This window comes from Apodemus sylvaticus, chromosome 20, assembly GCF_947179515.1.
Source record: "Apodemus sylvaticus chromosome 20, mApoSyl1.1, whole genome shotgun sequence".
Taxonomy (NCBI): Eukaryota; Metazoa; Chordata; class Mammalia; order Rodentia; family Muridae; genus Apodemus; species Apodemus sylvaticus.
Genome location: NC_067491.1, coordinates 26483151 through 26497675, shown reverse-complemented (window position 1 = coordinate 26497675; position 14525 = coordinate 26483151). Strand labels below are relative to the sequence as shown.

The 14525-nt window shown below is 41.0% G+C and overlaps 1 protein-coding gene across 4 annotated transcripts in view; it reads right to left on the bottom strand.

The window, feature by feature from the left end:
- Otogl (otogelin like) overlaps positions 1 to 14525 on the bottom strand; it is a 165566-nt gene that overhangs the window by 100594 nt on the left and 50447 nt on the right. For all 4 annotated transcript variants that reach the window (XM_052165466.1, XM_052165469.1, XM_052165467.1 and 1 more), the window contains exons 21-23: positions 14351 to 14425; positions 11862 to 11914; positions 2056 to 2218 (exon numbers count right to left, since the gene is read on the bottom strand). In XM_052165466.1, coding sequence (XP_052021426.1) covers positions 2056 to 2218; positions 11862 to 11914; positions 14351 to 14425 — 291 coding nt within the window. The remainder of the gene's footprint in view (positions 1 to 2055; positions 2219 to 11861; positions 11915 to 14350; positions 14426 to 14525) is intronic.

Below are 14525 nucleotides of genomic sequence, written 5' to 3'. Positions count from 1 at the left end.
AGACACTGCCCTGTAGAAATCTCTGGGAAACTACATGATATGCTGAGGTATTGTCTCAGCATGAGTCAAAAAACGACACAGTGAAGAGATGATAACTTGAGAGTGCCGTCATCGACATTTTACTAGAAATTTGTTGCAAGTTTGTTTTCCCAAAACCATTGGAAGCATCTCAGTGAATTTTAGCTCTATCTATTTCAATGCAATTAAGGAAGAAGTCACAATACTTCTCTACATTTCTTAATAAGGTTCAGTCAGGAAATAAATGTCAGGCTTGAACTAAAAGTCAAGGGTTCTAGATGGTAAACAGCAGCAAGCACTCTATCTGAAATAAAATTCAGATACAGATTTAAATGGGATAGACTTAGCCACAAAAAAAAAAATGAGCAACGTTTTAATTGAGTTCAACAATGAGTTGAAGGTTTTAATTATTTGAACACAACAAATATTTTCTTTCCCTTGTTGTTTTGACAATTTGTTTTCCTTGCTCATTCATTGTATGGCCTGATTTCCACCAACCTTTCTTTCCCCCTTGTCTGTGCTCTCTTGTTTACTGTGGCCTTCTTTCTCTCCCTCATATGCCCTTCTCTTCTGAGCAGATTGACACCATTCCAAGATACTTGGCTCGTTGGAGCCATTTAGACAAAGGTGAATCTCTTGGGAGATAAACCACAAGACCTCCCTCCTGTGCCCTGGGAATATCTTTGTGAGATGTGTTCATTGAGGAAGAATAAGTGACCTGTTTAACCCTGAGATCTCTCTCTCTCTCTTTCTCTCTCTCTCTCTCTCTCTCTCTCTCTCTCTCTCTCTCTCTCTCTCTCTCTCTTTCATTAAACAACCAAGATCAGAAAGAACTGAATATATGTGTGCTTACACAGAAGCTAACAGTCTCCATATTCTTTGTCCCAGTACATGCTATTTCTACAACTGAAGAAAATATATAAGGAGGAGATAGCCTGCAATTAAATTGTGATTCATATACCTTGAATATGCTCTATAACACACACACACACACACACGCACACACACACACACGCACACACACACACACTTATTAGTCTTATAATAACTTACATATCTGACAATTCCTACCTAGTTGAGGATTAAGAAGAATATGTGAGGAAAAAAATCATTCAACTAAAGTGACAGAGCTGGAATTTCAACTTTGCTGAGAATAAAGTTAGAATTCCCACCAAAAGCACCGCCCCCCCCATTTAGCCTCAATATAGTAACCTGTAACATTTATAATTAAAGTAGTTGGCTTCACTATTACAAATTAGTGTCCATGACAATAATTGCATCAATTATATATACATATATATATATATATATAATAAGCATACACACATATATAGTTATATATTTATCAAAATAAATAAATAAATAAATAAGATATATATCTTATATATATGTGTGTACATACATATATATATACATACACACACACAATTTTGCATAAACCCCAACCTTACCTAAAAATGTGTTCTCCCTCTAGTATAGTGCATGACTCTAGTTATATTGTACAGTGTTAAATTAGCCTAGCAAAAGAGTTACAACAGTCGGCTAACCACCAACTCAAAGTTAACTAACCACTGTTTACAACAAAGATTTTGGCTATTCTTGGAAAAAAGTATTTTTAAATTATTTCTCTCTCTCTCTCACTCACTCACTGTGTGTGTGTGTGTGTGTGTGTGTGTGTGTGTGTGTGTGTGTGTGTGTGTTGTGCACACCTTGGCCTAAGTGTATCATGATATGAACATGGAGGTCAGAGGACAACTCGATATTATCAACAATCTCCTTCTGCCTTTATGTAGGTCGGAGAGCTCCAGTTCAGGTCAGTAAGCTGGCAGGCAAGCTCTATTAACCAGTTAGTATTATCTATTAACCAGTTAGTGTTATCTATTAACCAGTTAGTATTATCTATTAACCAGTTAGTGTTATCTATTAACCAGGTAATGTTATCTAGGTGGCCCCAAGCATATCTTTAAGAGACTTTAATTTTCTTTTAAATCATGAATGATTGTAATGTCAAGAAGGGGGGCGGGGGGCAGGACTCACCCTGCTGCACAAACACAGCCACTGATACAAGGCGAGGATGGGGCACAGGTGAAGTTCATGGCCAGGTTTGCACACGTTGTCTCACAGTTTATACCACCAGCTGGCAAGTCAGGGTCAGGAAACCTGCAGTCAAAATATTCCTTCCCTTCTGGGCAGACGTGGACTTCAGATACAAGCATGGATAACATGGCTTTAACCATTATTTGGCCCAAAATCTTATGCACAAATCATCCAAACCAATCCCACTGACCAGATCATCGCTACAGTGAAAGAATTTTTCTCATTCTGTGATCCTTGAGTTTATAAGCTTATTGGCATTACCAAGTCAGAGTCTGTTCCATTTCAAAATTCCCAAAAGCTGTTTCAAACCTGAAAACCTTAGCCACCTTCCCCCTCAATTCACTAAATAACTAGCATATAATTTCTTGAAGTCAACAAGAAAAAAGCATGGTACGTTGATTAATTCAAACACACCAATTTTTAATTACTGAAAGCTACAATACACATTTAAACATTTACAAAGTCATCATAGATGCACGCTACTTCTTGACCTTGCCTTGCCTCTCAGTCGTTTTCATCAGTCTTTACAGCACTGTACTGAGTAGTACAGAGGTCTCTGTTAGAGGTGTGACCAGGGGCCAGGGTGTACCTGTTTCCCAGAAGGCTTTGGGGCTGTCAGGGGTCAAATAAGACACTTGCATGGGACCACAAGAAATAGATCCGTGAGGACTCCGTTGAGAAAGCAGGCTGTCTGGTAATCCCTGCTTTAACTGTGAGCTACCCTAAACTAAAAGGATTTCCAATAGCTATTGTGTTAGCTTTGAGACACCCCAGATTGACCTAAATCCCGATAAAGTAAATGTGTAATTCAAAAAGCATTTTATTGTTTTATTTTGTGTTTTAAGCGATGGAGTCTCACTACCAAGCCCAGATTGGCCTGTAATTCCCGCATCCAGTTTAGCCTCTTTAACGAGGAGTATAGACACACGTCACTATGTTCAGCTCAAAGCTGATTTATAATGAAGTACATTCAAATAAGTAACAGAACCATAATATCCCTATCTAACAGAATGGAAACCAAGAGTTGTAATTTGTCCGTAAGTTATTCATCTGACAAAAATACAGGTCCTCTAATTTATAGATCTCCAGGATACATATTCCAGCAGAAAGTTACAGCCTAAGAGATATAGCAATGGATAGATTTTATAAACCCGTTGCTTTTATTTTCCACTTTTATAGCAGAGTCTTAGATAAGTCAGGTTTGCTTCTAACACTGCATGGCTTCTCAGACCTTGAAACCCGGATTGCCTTGCATCTGCTTCCTCGGTACTGGGTTACAGAAGTGTGCTCTATGCTATTTCCCACGTGTTGCAACAATCCTAGAATCTTGCTTCCCAGACACATTCCAGAATGTGGAAACACTGACATTACCTTGGTCATCGGTAGATACTCAGAATCTCTGCAATGGCTTCTCAATCAAAATCAGAACCTAAGTCTTAACAAGATCATCAGTTCGTTGTGTGGATATTAACAGCTGAGACATGATTGTCTGGGATAGAATTTCCTGCTTTCTGGTCCATGACTATGTTATAACCAGTATCTGGGTGATAACCCTAAACCATTTCAGGCACCTGAGGTGGTGCTTGGGTAGACAAATGAAAGCTATGTGCCTGACTGGCCATCTTTGTCTCTAGGTGGCCTTATACTTCCCACTGTCCTACAAATACTAAAATTAGTGATGTGAAAAAAGTCAGGAATCATTGGAACACGGTTCGGACTGCATGCTACATGATACCGCATGATATTGCTTTGTGCCCATGCTTGGGAAGGAGGCTTAGGAGAGCCTTCTGTCAGAAGAGGACAAGGATTTTGATGGGTATTGCGTTGAATCTGTATATGGCTTTCATCAAAATAGCCGTTTTAACTATATTAATCCTGCCGATCCATGAGCATGGGAGGTTTTCCCATTTTTTTTCCTTTTTTTTTTTTATTATTATTATTCGATATAATTTATTTACATTTCAAATGATTTCCCCTTTTCTAGCCCCCCCACTCCCCGAAAGTCCCGCAAGCCCCCTTCTCTTCCCCTGTCCTCCCACCCACCCCTTCCCACTTCCCCGTTCTGGTTTTGCTGAATACTGTTTCACTGAGTCTTTCCAGAACCAGGGGCCACTCCTCCTTTCTTCTTGTACCTCATTTGATGTGTGGATTATGTTTTGGGTATTCCAGTTTTCTAGGTTAATATCCACTTATTAGTGAGTGCATACCATGATTCACCTTTTGAGTCTGGGTTACCTCACTTAGTATGATATTCTCTAGCTCCATCCATTTGCCTAAGAATTTCATGAATTCATTGTTTCTAATGGCTGAATAGTACTCCATTGTGTAGATATACCACATTTTTTGCATCCACTCTTCTGTTGAGGGATACCTGGGTTCTTTCCAGCATCTGGCAATTACAAATAGGGCTGCTATGAACATAGTAGAACATGTATCCTTATTACATGGTGGGGAGTCTTCTGGGTATATGCCCAGGAGTGGTATAGCAGGATCTTCTGGAAGTAAGGTGCCCAGTTTTCGGAGGAACCGCCAGACTGATTTCCAGAGTGGTTGTACCAATTTGCAACCCCACCAGCAGTGGAGGAGTGTTCCTCTTTCTCCACACCCTCTCCAACACCTGCTGTCTCCTGAATTTTTAATCTTAGCCATTCTGACTGGTGTAAGATGAAATCTTAGGGTTGTTTTGATTTGCATTTCCCTAATGACTAATGAAGTTGAGCATTTTTTAAGATGCTTCTCCGCCATCCGAAGTTCTTCAGGTGAGAATTCTTTGTTTAACTCTGTACCCCATTTTTTAATAGGGTTGTTTGGTTTTCTGGAGTCTAACTTCTTGAGTTCTTTATATATATTGGATATTAGCCCTCTATCTGATGTAGGATTGGTGAAGATCTTTTCCCAATTTGTTGGTTGCCGATTTGTCCTCTTGATGGTGTCCTTTGCCTTACAGAAACTTTGTAATTTTATGAGGTCCCATTTGTCAATTCTTGCTCTTAGAGCATACGCTATTGGTGTTCTGTTCAGAAACTTTCTCCCTGTACCGATGTCCTCAAGGGTCTTCCCCAGTTTCTTTTCTATTAGCTTCAGAGTGTCTGGCTTTATGTGGAGGTCCTTGATCCATTTGGATTTGAGCTTAGTACAAGGAGACAAGGATGGATCAATTCGCATTCTTCTGCATGCTGACCTCCAGTTGAACCAGCACCATTTGTTGAAAAGGCTATCTTTTTTCCATTGGATGTTTTCAGCCTCTTTGTCGAGGATCAAGTGGCCATAGGTGTGTGGGTTCATTTCTGGATCTTCAATCCTGTTCCATTGATCCTCCTGCCTGTCACTGTACCAATACCATGCAGTTTTTAGCACTATTGCTCTGTAGTATTGCTTGAGGTCAGGGATACTGATTCCCCCAGATTTCCTTTTGTTGCTGAGAATAGTTTTAGCTATCCTGGGTTTTTTGTTGTTCCAGATGAATTTGATAATTGCTCTTTCTAACTCTGTGAAGAATTGAGTTGGGATTTTGATGGGTATTGCATTGAATCTGTATAGTGCTTTAGGCAAAATGGCCATTTTAACTATATTGATTCTGCCGATCCATGAGCATGGGAGGTTTTCCCATTTTTTGAGGTCTTCTTCCATTTCCTTCTTCAGAATCTTGAAGTTCTTGTCATACAGATCTTTCACATGTTTGGTAAGAGTCACCCCAAGATACTTTATACTGTTTGTGGCTATTGTGAAGGGGGTCATTTCCCTAATTTCTTTCTCAGCCTGCTTATCCTTTGAGTATAGGAAGGCCACTGATTTGCTTGAGTTGACTTTATAACCTGCCACTTTGCTGAAGTTGTTTATCAGCTGTAGGAGCTCTCTAGTGGAGTTCTTTGGGTCACTTAGGTAGACGATCATGTCGTCTGCAAATAATGATAGTTTGACTTCTTCCTTTCCAATTTGTATCCCTTTGACCTCCTTATGTTGTCGAATTGCCCGAGCTAGTACCTCAAGTACAATATTGAAAAGATAAGGAGAAAGGGGGCAGCCTTGTCTGGTCCCTGATTTCAGTGGGATTGCTTCAAGTTTCTCTCCATTTAGTTTGATGCTGGCTACCGGTTTGCTGTATATTGCTTTTACTATGTTTAGGTATGGGCCTTGAATTCCTGTTCTCTCCAAGACTTTAAGCATGAAGGGATGCTGAATTTTGTCAAATGCTTTTTCAGCATCCAATGAAATGACCATGTGGTTTTGTTCTTTGAGTTTGTTTATGTAATGGATTGTATTGATGGATTTCCGTATATTGAACCAACCCTGCATTCCCGGGATAAAGCCTACTTGATCATGGTGGATGATCGTTTTGATGTGTTCTTGGATTCGGTTGGCAAGAATTTTATTGAGTATTTTTGCATCGATGTTCATAAGGGAAATTGGTCTGAAGTTCTCTTTCTTTGTTGGATCTTTGTGTGGCTTTGGTATCAGCGTAATTGTGGCTTCGTAGAAGGAATTGGGTAGTGTTCCTTCTGTTTCTATTTTGTGGAATAGTTTGAAGAGTATTGGTGTTAACTCTTCTTTGAAGGTCTGGTAGAATTCTGCACTGAAGCCATCTGGTCCTGTGCTTTTTTTGGTTGGAAGACTTTCTATGACTCCTTCTATTTCTTTAGGCATTATGGGACTGTTTAGATGGTCTAGTTGGTCCTGATTTAATTTTGGTATTTGGTATCTGTCAAGGAAATTGTCCATTTCCTCCAGATTCTCCAGTTGTGTTGAGTATAGGCTCTTGTAGTAGGATCTGATGATTTTTTGGATTTCCTCAGTTTCCGTTGTTATATCTCCCTTTTCATTTCTAAGTTTGTTAATTTGGATACTTTCTCTGTGCCCTTTGGTCATTCTGGCTAAGGGTTTATCTATCTTGTTGATTTTCTCAAAGAACCAGCTCCTAGTATTGTTGATTTTTTGTATGGTTCTCTTTGTTTCTACTTGATTGATTTCAGCCCTGAGTTTGATGATTTCCTGCCTTCTACTCCTCCTGGGCGAAATAGCTTCTTTTTGTTCCAGGGCTTTCAGGTGTGTCATTAAGCTGGTAATGTATGCTCTCTCCATTTTCTTTTTGGAGGCACTCAGGGCTATGAGTTTTCCTCTTAGCACTGCTTTCATTGTGTCCCATAGATTTGGGTATGTTGTGTTTTCATTTTCATTGTGTTCTAAAAAGTCTTTAATTTCTTTCTTTATTTCTTCCTTGACCAAGGTATCATTGAGTAGAGTATTGTTCAGTTTCCACGTGTATGTGGGATTTCTGTTGTTTCTGTTGCTATTGAAGACCACTTTTACTCCATAGTGATCAGATAGGAGGCATGGGATTAGTTCGATCTTCTTATATTTGTTGAGGTCTGTCTTGTGACCAATTATATGGTCGATTTTGGAGAAGGTACCATGAGGTGCTGAGAAAAAGGTATATTCTTTTGTTTTAGGATAGAATGTTCTATATATATCTGTTAAATCTAATTGGTCCAAAGCTTCAATTAGTTTCATTGTGTCCCTGTTTAGTTTCTGTTTTCCTGATCGGTCCATTGAGGAAAGTGCAGTGTTGAAGTCACCCACAATTATTGTGTTAGGTGCAATGTGTGCTTTTAGTTTTAATAAAGTTTCTTTTACAAAAGAGGGTGCCCTTGCATTTGGGGCATAGATGTTCAGGATTGTCAGTTCTTCTTTTTGTATTTTTCCTTTGACCAGCAAGAAGTGTCCCTCAGGGTCTCTTTTGATGACTTTGGGTTGAAAGTCAATTTTATCTGATATTAAAATGGCTACTCCAGCTTGTTTCCTGAGACCATTTGCTTGTAAAATTGTCTTCCAGCCTTTTACTCTAAGGTAGTGTTTGTCTTTGACCCTGAGGTGTGTTTCCTGTAAGCAGCAAAATGTAGGGTCCTGTTTACGTATCCATTCAGTTATTCTGTGTCTTTTTATTGGGGCATTAAGTCCATTGATGTTAAGAGATATTAAGGAATAGTGATTGTTACTTCCTATCATTTTTGACGTTATTTTTTAAATTTGAATGCTTAACTTCTTTTGGGTTTGATGAAAGGTTACTATCTTGCTTTTTCCACGGTGAAGTTTCCCTCCTTGTATTGGTGTTGTCCTCCTATTATCCTTTTTAGGGCCGGGTTTGTGGATAGATATTGGGTAAACTTGGTTTTGTCATGAAATATCTTAGTTTCTCCATCTATGGTGATTGAGAGTTTTGCTGGATATAGTAGTTTTGGTTGGCATTTGTGTTCTCTTAGAGTCTGCATGAGATCTGCCCAGGACCTTCTAGCCTTCATAGTCTCAGGTGAAAAGTCTGCTGTGATTCTGATAGGTCTTCCTTTATATGTTACTTGGCCTTTTTCTCTTACTGCCTTTAGTATTCTTTCTTTGTTTAGAACATTTGGTGTTTTGATTATTATGTGACGGGAAGTATTTCTGTTCTGGTCCAGTCTGTTTGGAGTTCTGTAGGCTTCTTGTATATTCATGGGCATCTCTCTCTTTAGGTTAGGGAAGTTTTCTTCCATAATTTTATTGAAGATATTTGCTGGCCCTTTAAATTGTAAATCTTCACTCTCCTCTATGCCTATAATCCTTAGGTTTGGTCTTCTCATTGTGTCCTGGATTTCCTGGATATTTTGGGTTACAAGCTTTTTGCATTTTGCATTTTCTTTAACTGTTGAGTCCATGGTTTCTATGGAATCTTCAGCATCTGAGATTCTTTCTTCTATCTCTTGTATTCTGTTGTTGATATTTGTATCTCTGTCCCCTGATTTCTTCCCAAGGCTTTCTATCTCCAAAGTTGTCTCCCTTTGAGTTTTCTTAGTTGTTTCTACTTCTGATTTTAGATCCTGGATGGTTTTGCTTAGCTCCTTCACTTGCATGTTTGTGTTTTCCTGTAATTCTTTAAGAGATTTTTGTGTTTTCTCTTTCATGAGCTCAGCCTGTTGACCAAAGTTCTCCTGTATTTCTTTAAGAGATTTTTGTGTTTCGTCTTTCATGACCTCAGCCTGTTGAGCAAAGTTCTCCTGTATTTCTTTAAGTGTTTTTTGCATTTCCTCCTTGTTGGCTTTTGTATTCTCCTGGATTTCTTTCAATGATTTTTGTGTTTCCCTTGCAAGGGCTTCTACCTTTTGATCCATTGTCTCCTGAATTTCTTTATGTATGACCTTCATGTGTTCCTGTACCAGCATCATGACCAGTGATTTTAAATCCAAATCTTGTTTTACTGGTGTGATGGGGTATCCAGGACATGTTGGTAGAGGAGAATTGGGTTCAGATGTTGCCATATTGCCTTGATTTCTGTTAGTGACGTTCCTGCGTTTGCCTTTTGCCATCTAGATCTCACTGGTGTTAGTTTATCTTGTCAGTGCTGGACTCACCAGTGCAAGCTGCCCCTTCCCAGTTGGCCTCTGGTGCACAGCTTACCTCCTGCACTGCTTGTAGACAGTGTGCTGCTGCCCAGGCTGTTCAGATCCCAAAGCAGGCACCCGAAGGCTCCCGCTGGGGCCCGCTGGATTCACTGGAGCACACTGACTTCTCCCAGCTGGCCGCCCGGAAGCCCAGCTAGCCACTTGCAGGACTTGGAGATGTAATGCTGCCGCCCAGACTGATCTGGATCCGGAAGCGGAGAGAGTAGAGCTAAGGGCTTCTGCCTGAGGCCTTGCCCCAGATTGTGTCTGTGGAGCAGATGGAGCCCGTGTGCGCTCCCAGGGAGTGCCGACGGTGTATTCTACTGTGACCTCCCCTGTGTTCCGCTCACTCCGCTGGGCAGCCGATCTGCCAACCGGGCTGTCGCACACAAGGTTAGCCTGGCCGCCCAGTCCCTGAGTCCAGGCAAAAACCTGGGAGGCCAAGGTCCGAGCAAAGTTCCCCTACGCTTTGACTGTTAATTGGGTTTGCCAGGTGACTAGGATGGCGGGCGTGTGCGCCCGCGCTCCCTGAAAGCGCCGGGAGAGTCTGCTTTGCTAACAATCACCTGGGCGGGTTGACTCACAGATGGCCCACCAAGCCACCCAGTTCTTGGGGTCAGTCCTGTGCCTTTTGGGGCCTGGACCCCCGCTTTGTTAGCCTTAGGCTATGCCTGTTACAGGTCTGCCCGCCTGAGCTCTCTGTCGTCCTGCAGGCAAAATGGCGGCAGCGCGCTCACAGGCCTGGGCAAAAAACCTCCTGGTTGGGTTGGCACCCCGATGGCCCCCCGACCCGCCCAGGGCCTGGGTGCAGGCCAACGCCCGTCGGGCTCAGACCACCGCGGTGTTGGCCTCGGATTATGTTTGTGTACCTCAGTCTGTCCGATTCCTGGAGTACGGAACCAAGATGGATGCTCCTCTCCTGACTGGTGGGAGGCCGAGTTCTGAAGTGGCCTCCGTGCAGGAAAGGCGCCGCACAACTGCAGCTGCTTGCTGTCCGGCTGGTCAGCGAAGGTCAGTGGTCGTGGGCGCAGGGCCTAACTGGTCCCTGTGACGCCTTGGTTCCACTGCTGATGGCCCTTCAGCTGGAGCAGCCACTGCTGCCGCTGCTGCTGCCGCTGCTGCTGCCGCCGCCGCCGCCGCCCGAGATCGGTTTTCCCATTTTTTGAGGTCTTCTTCCATTTCCTTCTTCAGAGTCTTGAAGTTCTTGTCATACAGATCTTTCACATGTTTGATAAGAGTCACACCAAGATACTTTATATTGTTTGTGGCTATTGTGAAGGGTGTCATTTCCCTAATTTCTTTCTCAGCCTGCTTATCCTTTTGAGTATAGGAAGGCTATTGATTTACTTGAGTTGATTTTACAACCAGCCACTTTGCTGAAGTTGTTTATCAGTTGTAGGAGTTCTCTAGCAGAGTTTTTTAGGTCACTTAGGTAGACTATCATATCATCTGCAAATAATGATAGTTTGACTTCTTCCTTTGCAATTTGTATCCCTTTGACCTTCTTATGTTGTCTAATTGCCCGAGCTCAATTGTACCTCAAGTACAATATTGAAAAGATAAGGAGAAAGGGGGCAGCCCTGTCTAGTCCCTGATTTTAGTGGGATTGCTTCAAGTTTCTCTCCATTTAGTTTGATGCTGGCTACCGGTTTGCTGTATATTGCTTTTACTATGTTTAGGTATGGGCCTTGAATTCCTGTTCTTTCTAAGACTTTAAGCATGAAAGGATGCTGAATTTTGCCAAATGCTCCACTATGTTCATAGCAGCCCTATTTACAATAGCCAAAAGCTGGAAAGAACCCAGGTATCCCTCAACAGAGAGTGGATGCAAAATATATGGTATATATACATAGTGGAGTACTATTCAGCCATTAGAAACAATGAATTCATGAAATTCTTAGGCAAATGGATGGAGCTAGAGAACATCATACTAAGTGAGGTAACCCAGTCTCAAAAGATCAATCATGATATGCACTCACTAATAAGTGGATATTAACCTAGAAAACTGGAATACCCAAAACATAATCCACACATCAAATGAGGTACAAGAAGAATGGAGGAGTGGCCCCTTGTTCTGGAAAGACTCAGTGTAGCAATATAGGGCAAAACCAGAACAGAGAAGTGGGAAGGCATGGGTGGGAGAACAGGGGAAGGGAAGGGGGCTTATGGGACTTTCGGGGAGTGGGGAGGCCAAAAAAGGGGATATCATTTGAAATGTAAATAAAAAATATATCAAATAAAAAAATTAAAAAAAATTGACCACAAAAAAAAAAAAAAGAGGACAAGGAGGCATTTAAGATACATCCTTCCCCTGGAAAATCTTTATCTGAGACTCACCAGTAGAGGGTGTTGCTGCCTCATCACATTTCACAGTCCCATTTGAACACTGGCTAGAAGGAAAGAAGTAGTTAATGCATAGGCCTAAATATTGAGTTTTATACAAATAAATCAAATAAATCATTCCCTTCCGTCCAGCTCCAAGACAGCGATCTAATTTTGACATATTTTATCAAACACCTCCATGTAAGGGACCTAGTTAGGGATAGGAGAATTAAAAGCTCCACAGTATTGTTAATAGCCTGACCCAAATGCTTATAATCTAGTAACAGGAAAATATACAATTAATTTATACAACATGACGCACTCAACACAGAAATACATTTAAGAGCTAAAAAAAAACATTTAAAAAAGCTATTAAAAATCTGTTCATAACTAATATTGGGGGGGGGGTCAGAGGTAATAAATCCCGAGCTAACCTAAAGAATGGGTGGAGGTTATGACGTGGATCAGAGAGGAAGATTCCAGTGCTCTATAGAAATATATAAACTACAAAACACAAAATACTGCTCTGCCTAATCAGGTGCCAGGAGATGAGGTGGGCAAACGGAGGTAAAGCCAGCTCTGACATTAGGATTTTTTTTTTCCTTGAGTTGAACTTCTAAAAGCTTTAATCACAGAAGAGAAACGGTCAGTTTGAATGTGAAGACAATCATCCTGGCAACATCACTGAGGATGAATTGAGTCACGGGTGTCATGCAATTGACTATAACAGGAAGAGGGAAACCACGTAGAGACACATGAACCTGGAAACTCTGTAAGAATATAAAACAATAGGAACACATACTGGGCCCTCAAAAAAAAAAAACCACAGCACAGATTTCCTTTATGCTTTAGAGCAGACCATGTGTTCTATGTTTGTACAATGAAGAAACTGACATAGCAAGAGGCACATCACATGAAAACCACACAATGCATCTTTAAGCAATAGAATGTCACTCAGCTGTGTTGGCCCATACTGCCAATATCATACAGGAACTGAGACAGCCAACTCTACATACCTCACTTCTTACAGGTTGGGAACATTTGACAGGGGCCCAAATAAGGTCATTATGCTAAATATTCTTGGTTTGGGCACTAATGAAGGATGGATTTTATTTTATGTTAAAATAAATTATGTTAAGGATAATAAATTCAAAAAGGCTCTGCCAACACTAGGAAGGAGACTACAGACAAGGAGACCAATAAATGGTTTTGCTCTGGCTTATCCAGTCTAAAACTTGTATTAAGGAGTGGTTCCCACAGTGGTGCCGTCAGGAGGTGGGACTTTGAGAGTGGCAGCTTAGGACACAACGTGATTTGGTACTAGGGGAACCACTTCTACAAAAGATGAAAATGTATGTTAACCTGAAGTGAATCATTATTAATCTCTCAGAACTGAACAGTTTACAAGGGTGAGTTTTTATGAGAAGATTTGGCTTCCTTGACTCTGTTCCCTGTGGACCCAACACTCTTAGGCCCCCATATCTATGAGCTGAGTAAACCTTTATAAGGTTGCCAGCCTCTGGTATTTTGTTATAGCAATGTAGAAGAAAGACAATTTTTAGAAAGGGGCAGGGAAGAGAAGGTGAGTGTCACTGTGAAGGCAGCAGGACGGGAAGGGAAAAATGGATCTGAGCTACAAGAAGAAAATAAAACCAAGTTAAATCGAGGTTTGTTAGGAACTTTTGAGATGACTGTGTTGAGCATGAGAAAGAAGTCAGAATGATTCTCAGAATTCTGACATGGAAAACTGTAGATAGTAGTGTATTCTACACAGGAAAAGATGGAATGGTTTCTTTGTCTTTTAATCAGACAAAGAAAATGCAATTAATTATAAAGGCAAGTTGAGTATGAACGGCAGTTTGCTGTTGATTCAAAATGAGCTGTCAAGCAAGGTCTGCATCCAAGCAAGCGCTGCCAAGCCCGGTGCCTGGCACACACCCCAGGACTGTTATCAGGTTACTTAACCACATGGGCCTCATTCTGCTCCTGTATAAATTGGAATAAGAGCGCAGGACCTAGCTCTTGTAGTCATCCTCATGAGTGCCTAATTAATAATGTATAGAGCATGCTCAGAACAGTGTCAGGTCAATAGAAACCATGCAGTCCTGTCTCGCTGTCATTACCTGCACATGGGGATCTGCTACCAAGAGTGCAACCAAGAGGATCCTGGGAGATAGTTGTGGATAAATGGGTATCAGTCACTAGGTCAACATGACTGCATTTTTGGCAGACAGTCCATAACTAAAGTGAATGGTAATCTGTGAGTGTTGTTGGACATAGATTGATACACATCATGAGAAGATAAGAGACTCCTGTGTGTCTTATGGTTCAAATATATTCCAGAATTGATTATTTTTTGAGCCATGAACCTATGTAGTTTGAAGGCCTACCCTATTCTTAACATCTACTAATAAATGCTTATTTTAAAGGGCTTTAGTTTTACTTCATGGCAATTAAATTTATAAATATATATATACACACACACATATATACAACGCACCTACCATAAGCCAGAGGGTGTTGGGATGAGCTCCCCTGGCTGGTAAATGCTCCCCCTATAATGACACCGGCAGTGATATCTATAAGGAAAAAGGTGAAGTAAATAAAATAAGATATATATTTTTTCCAACACAAACAAAATGGCAGTTGACTGTGTGCTCTGCAATTAGCCACTATAGA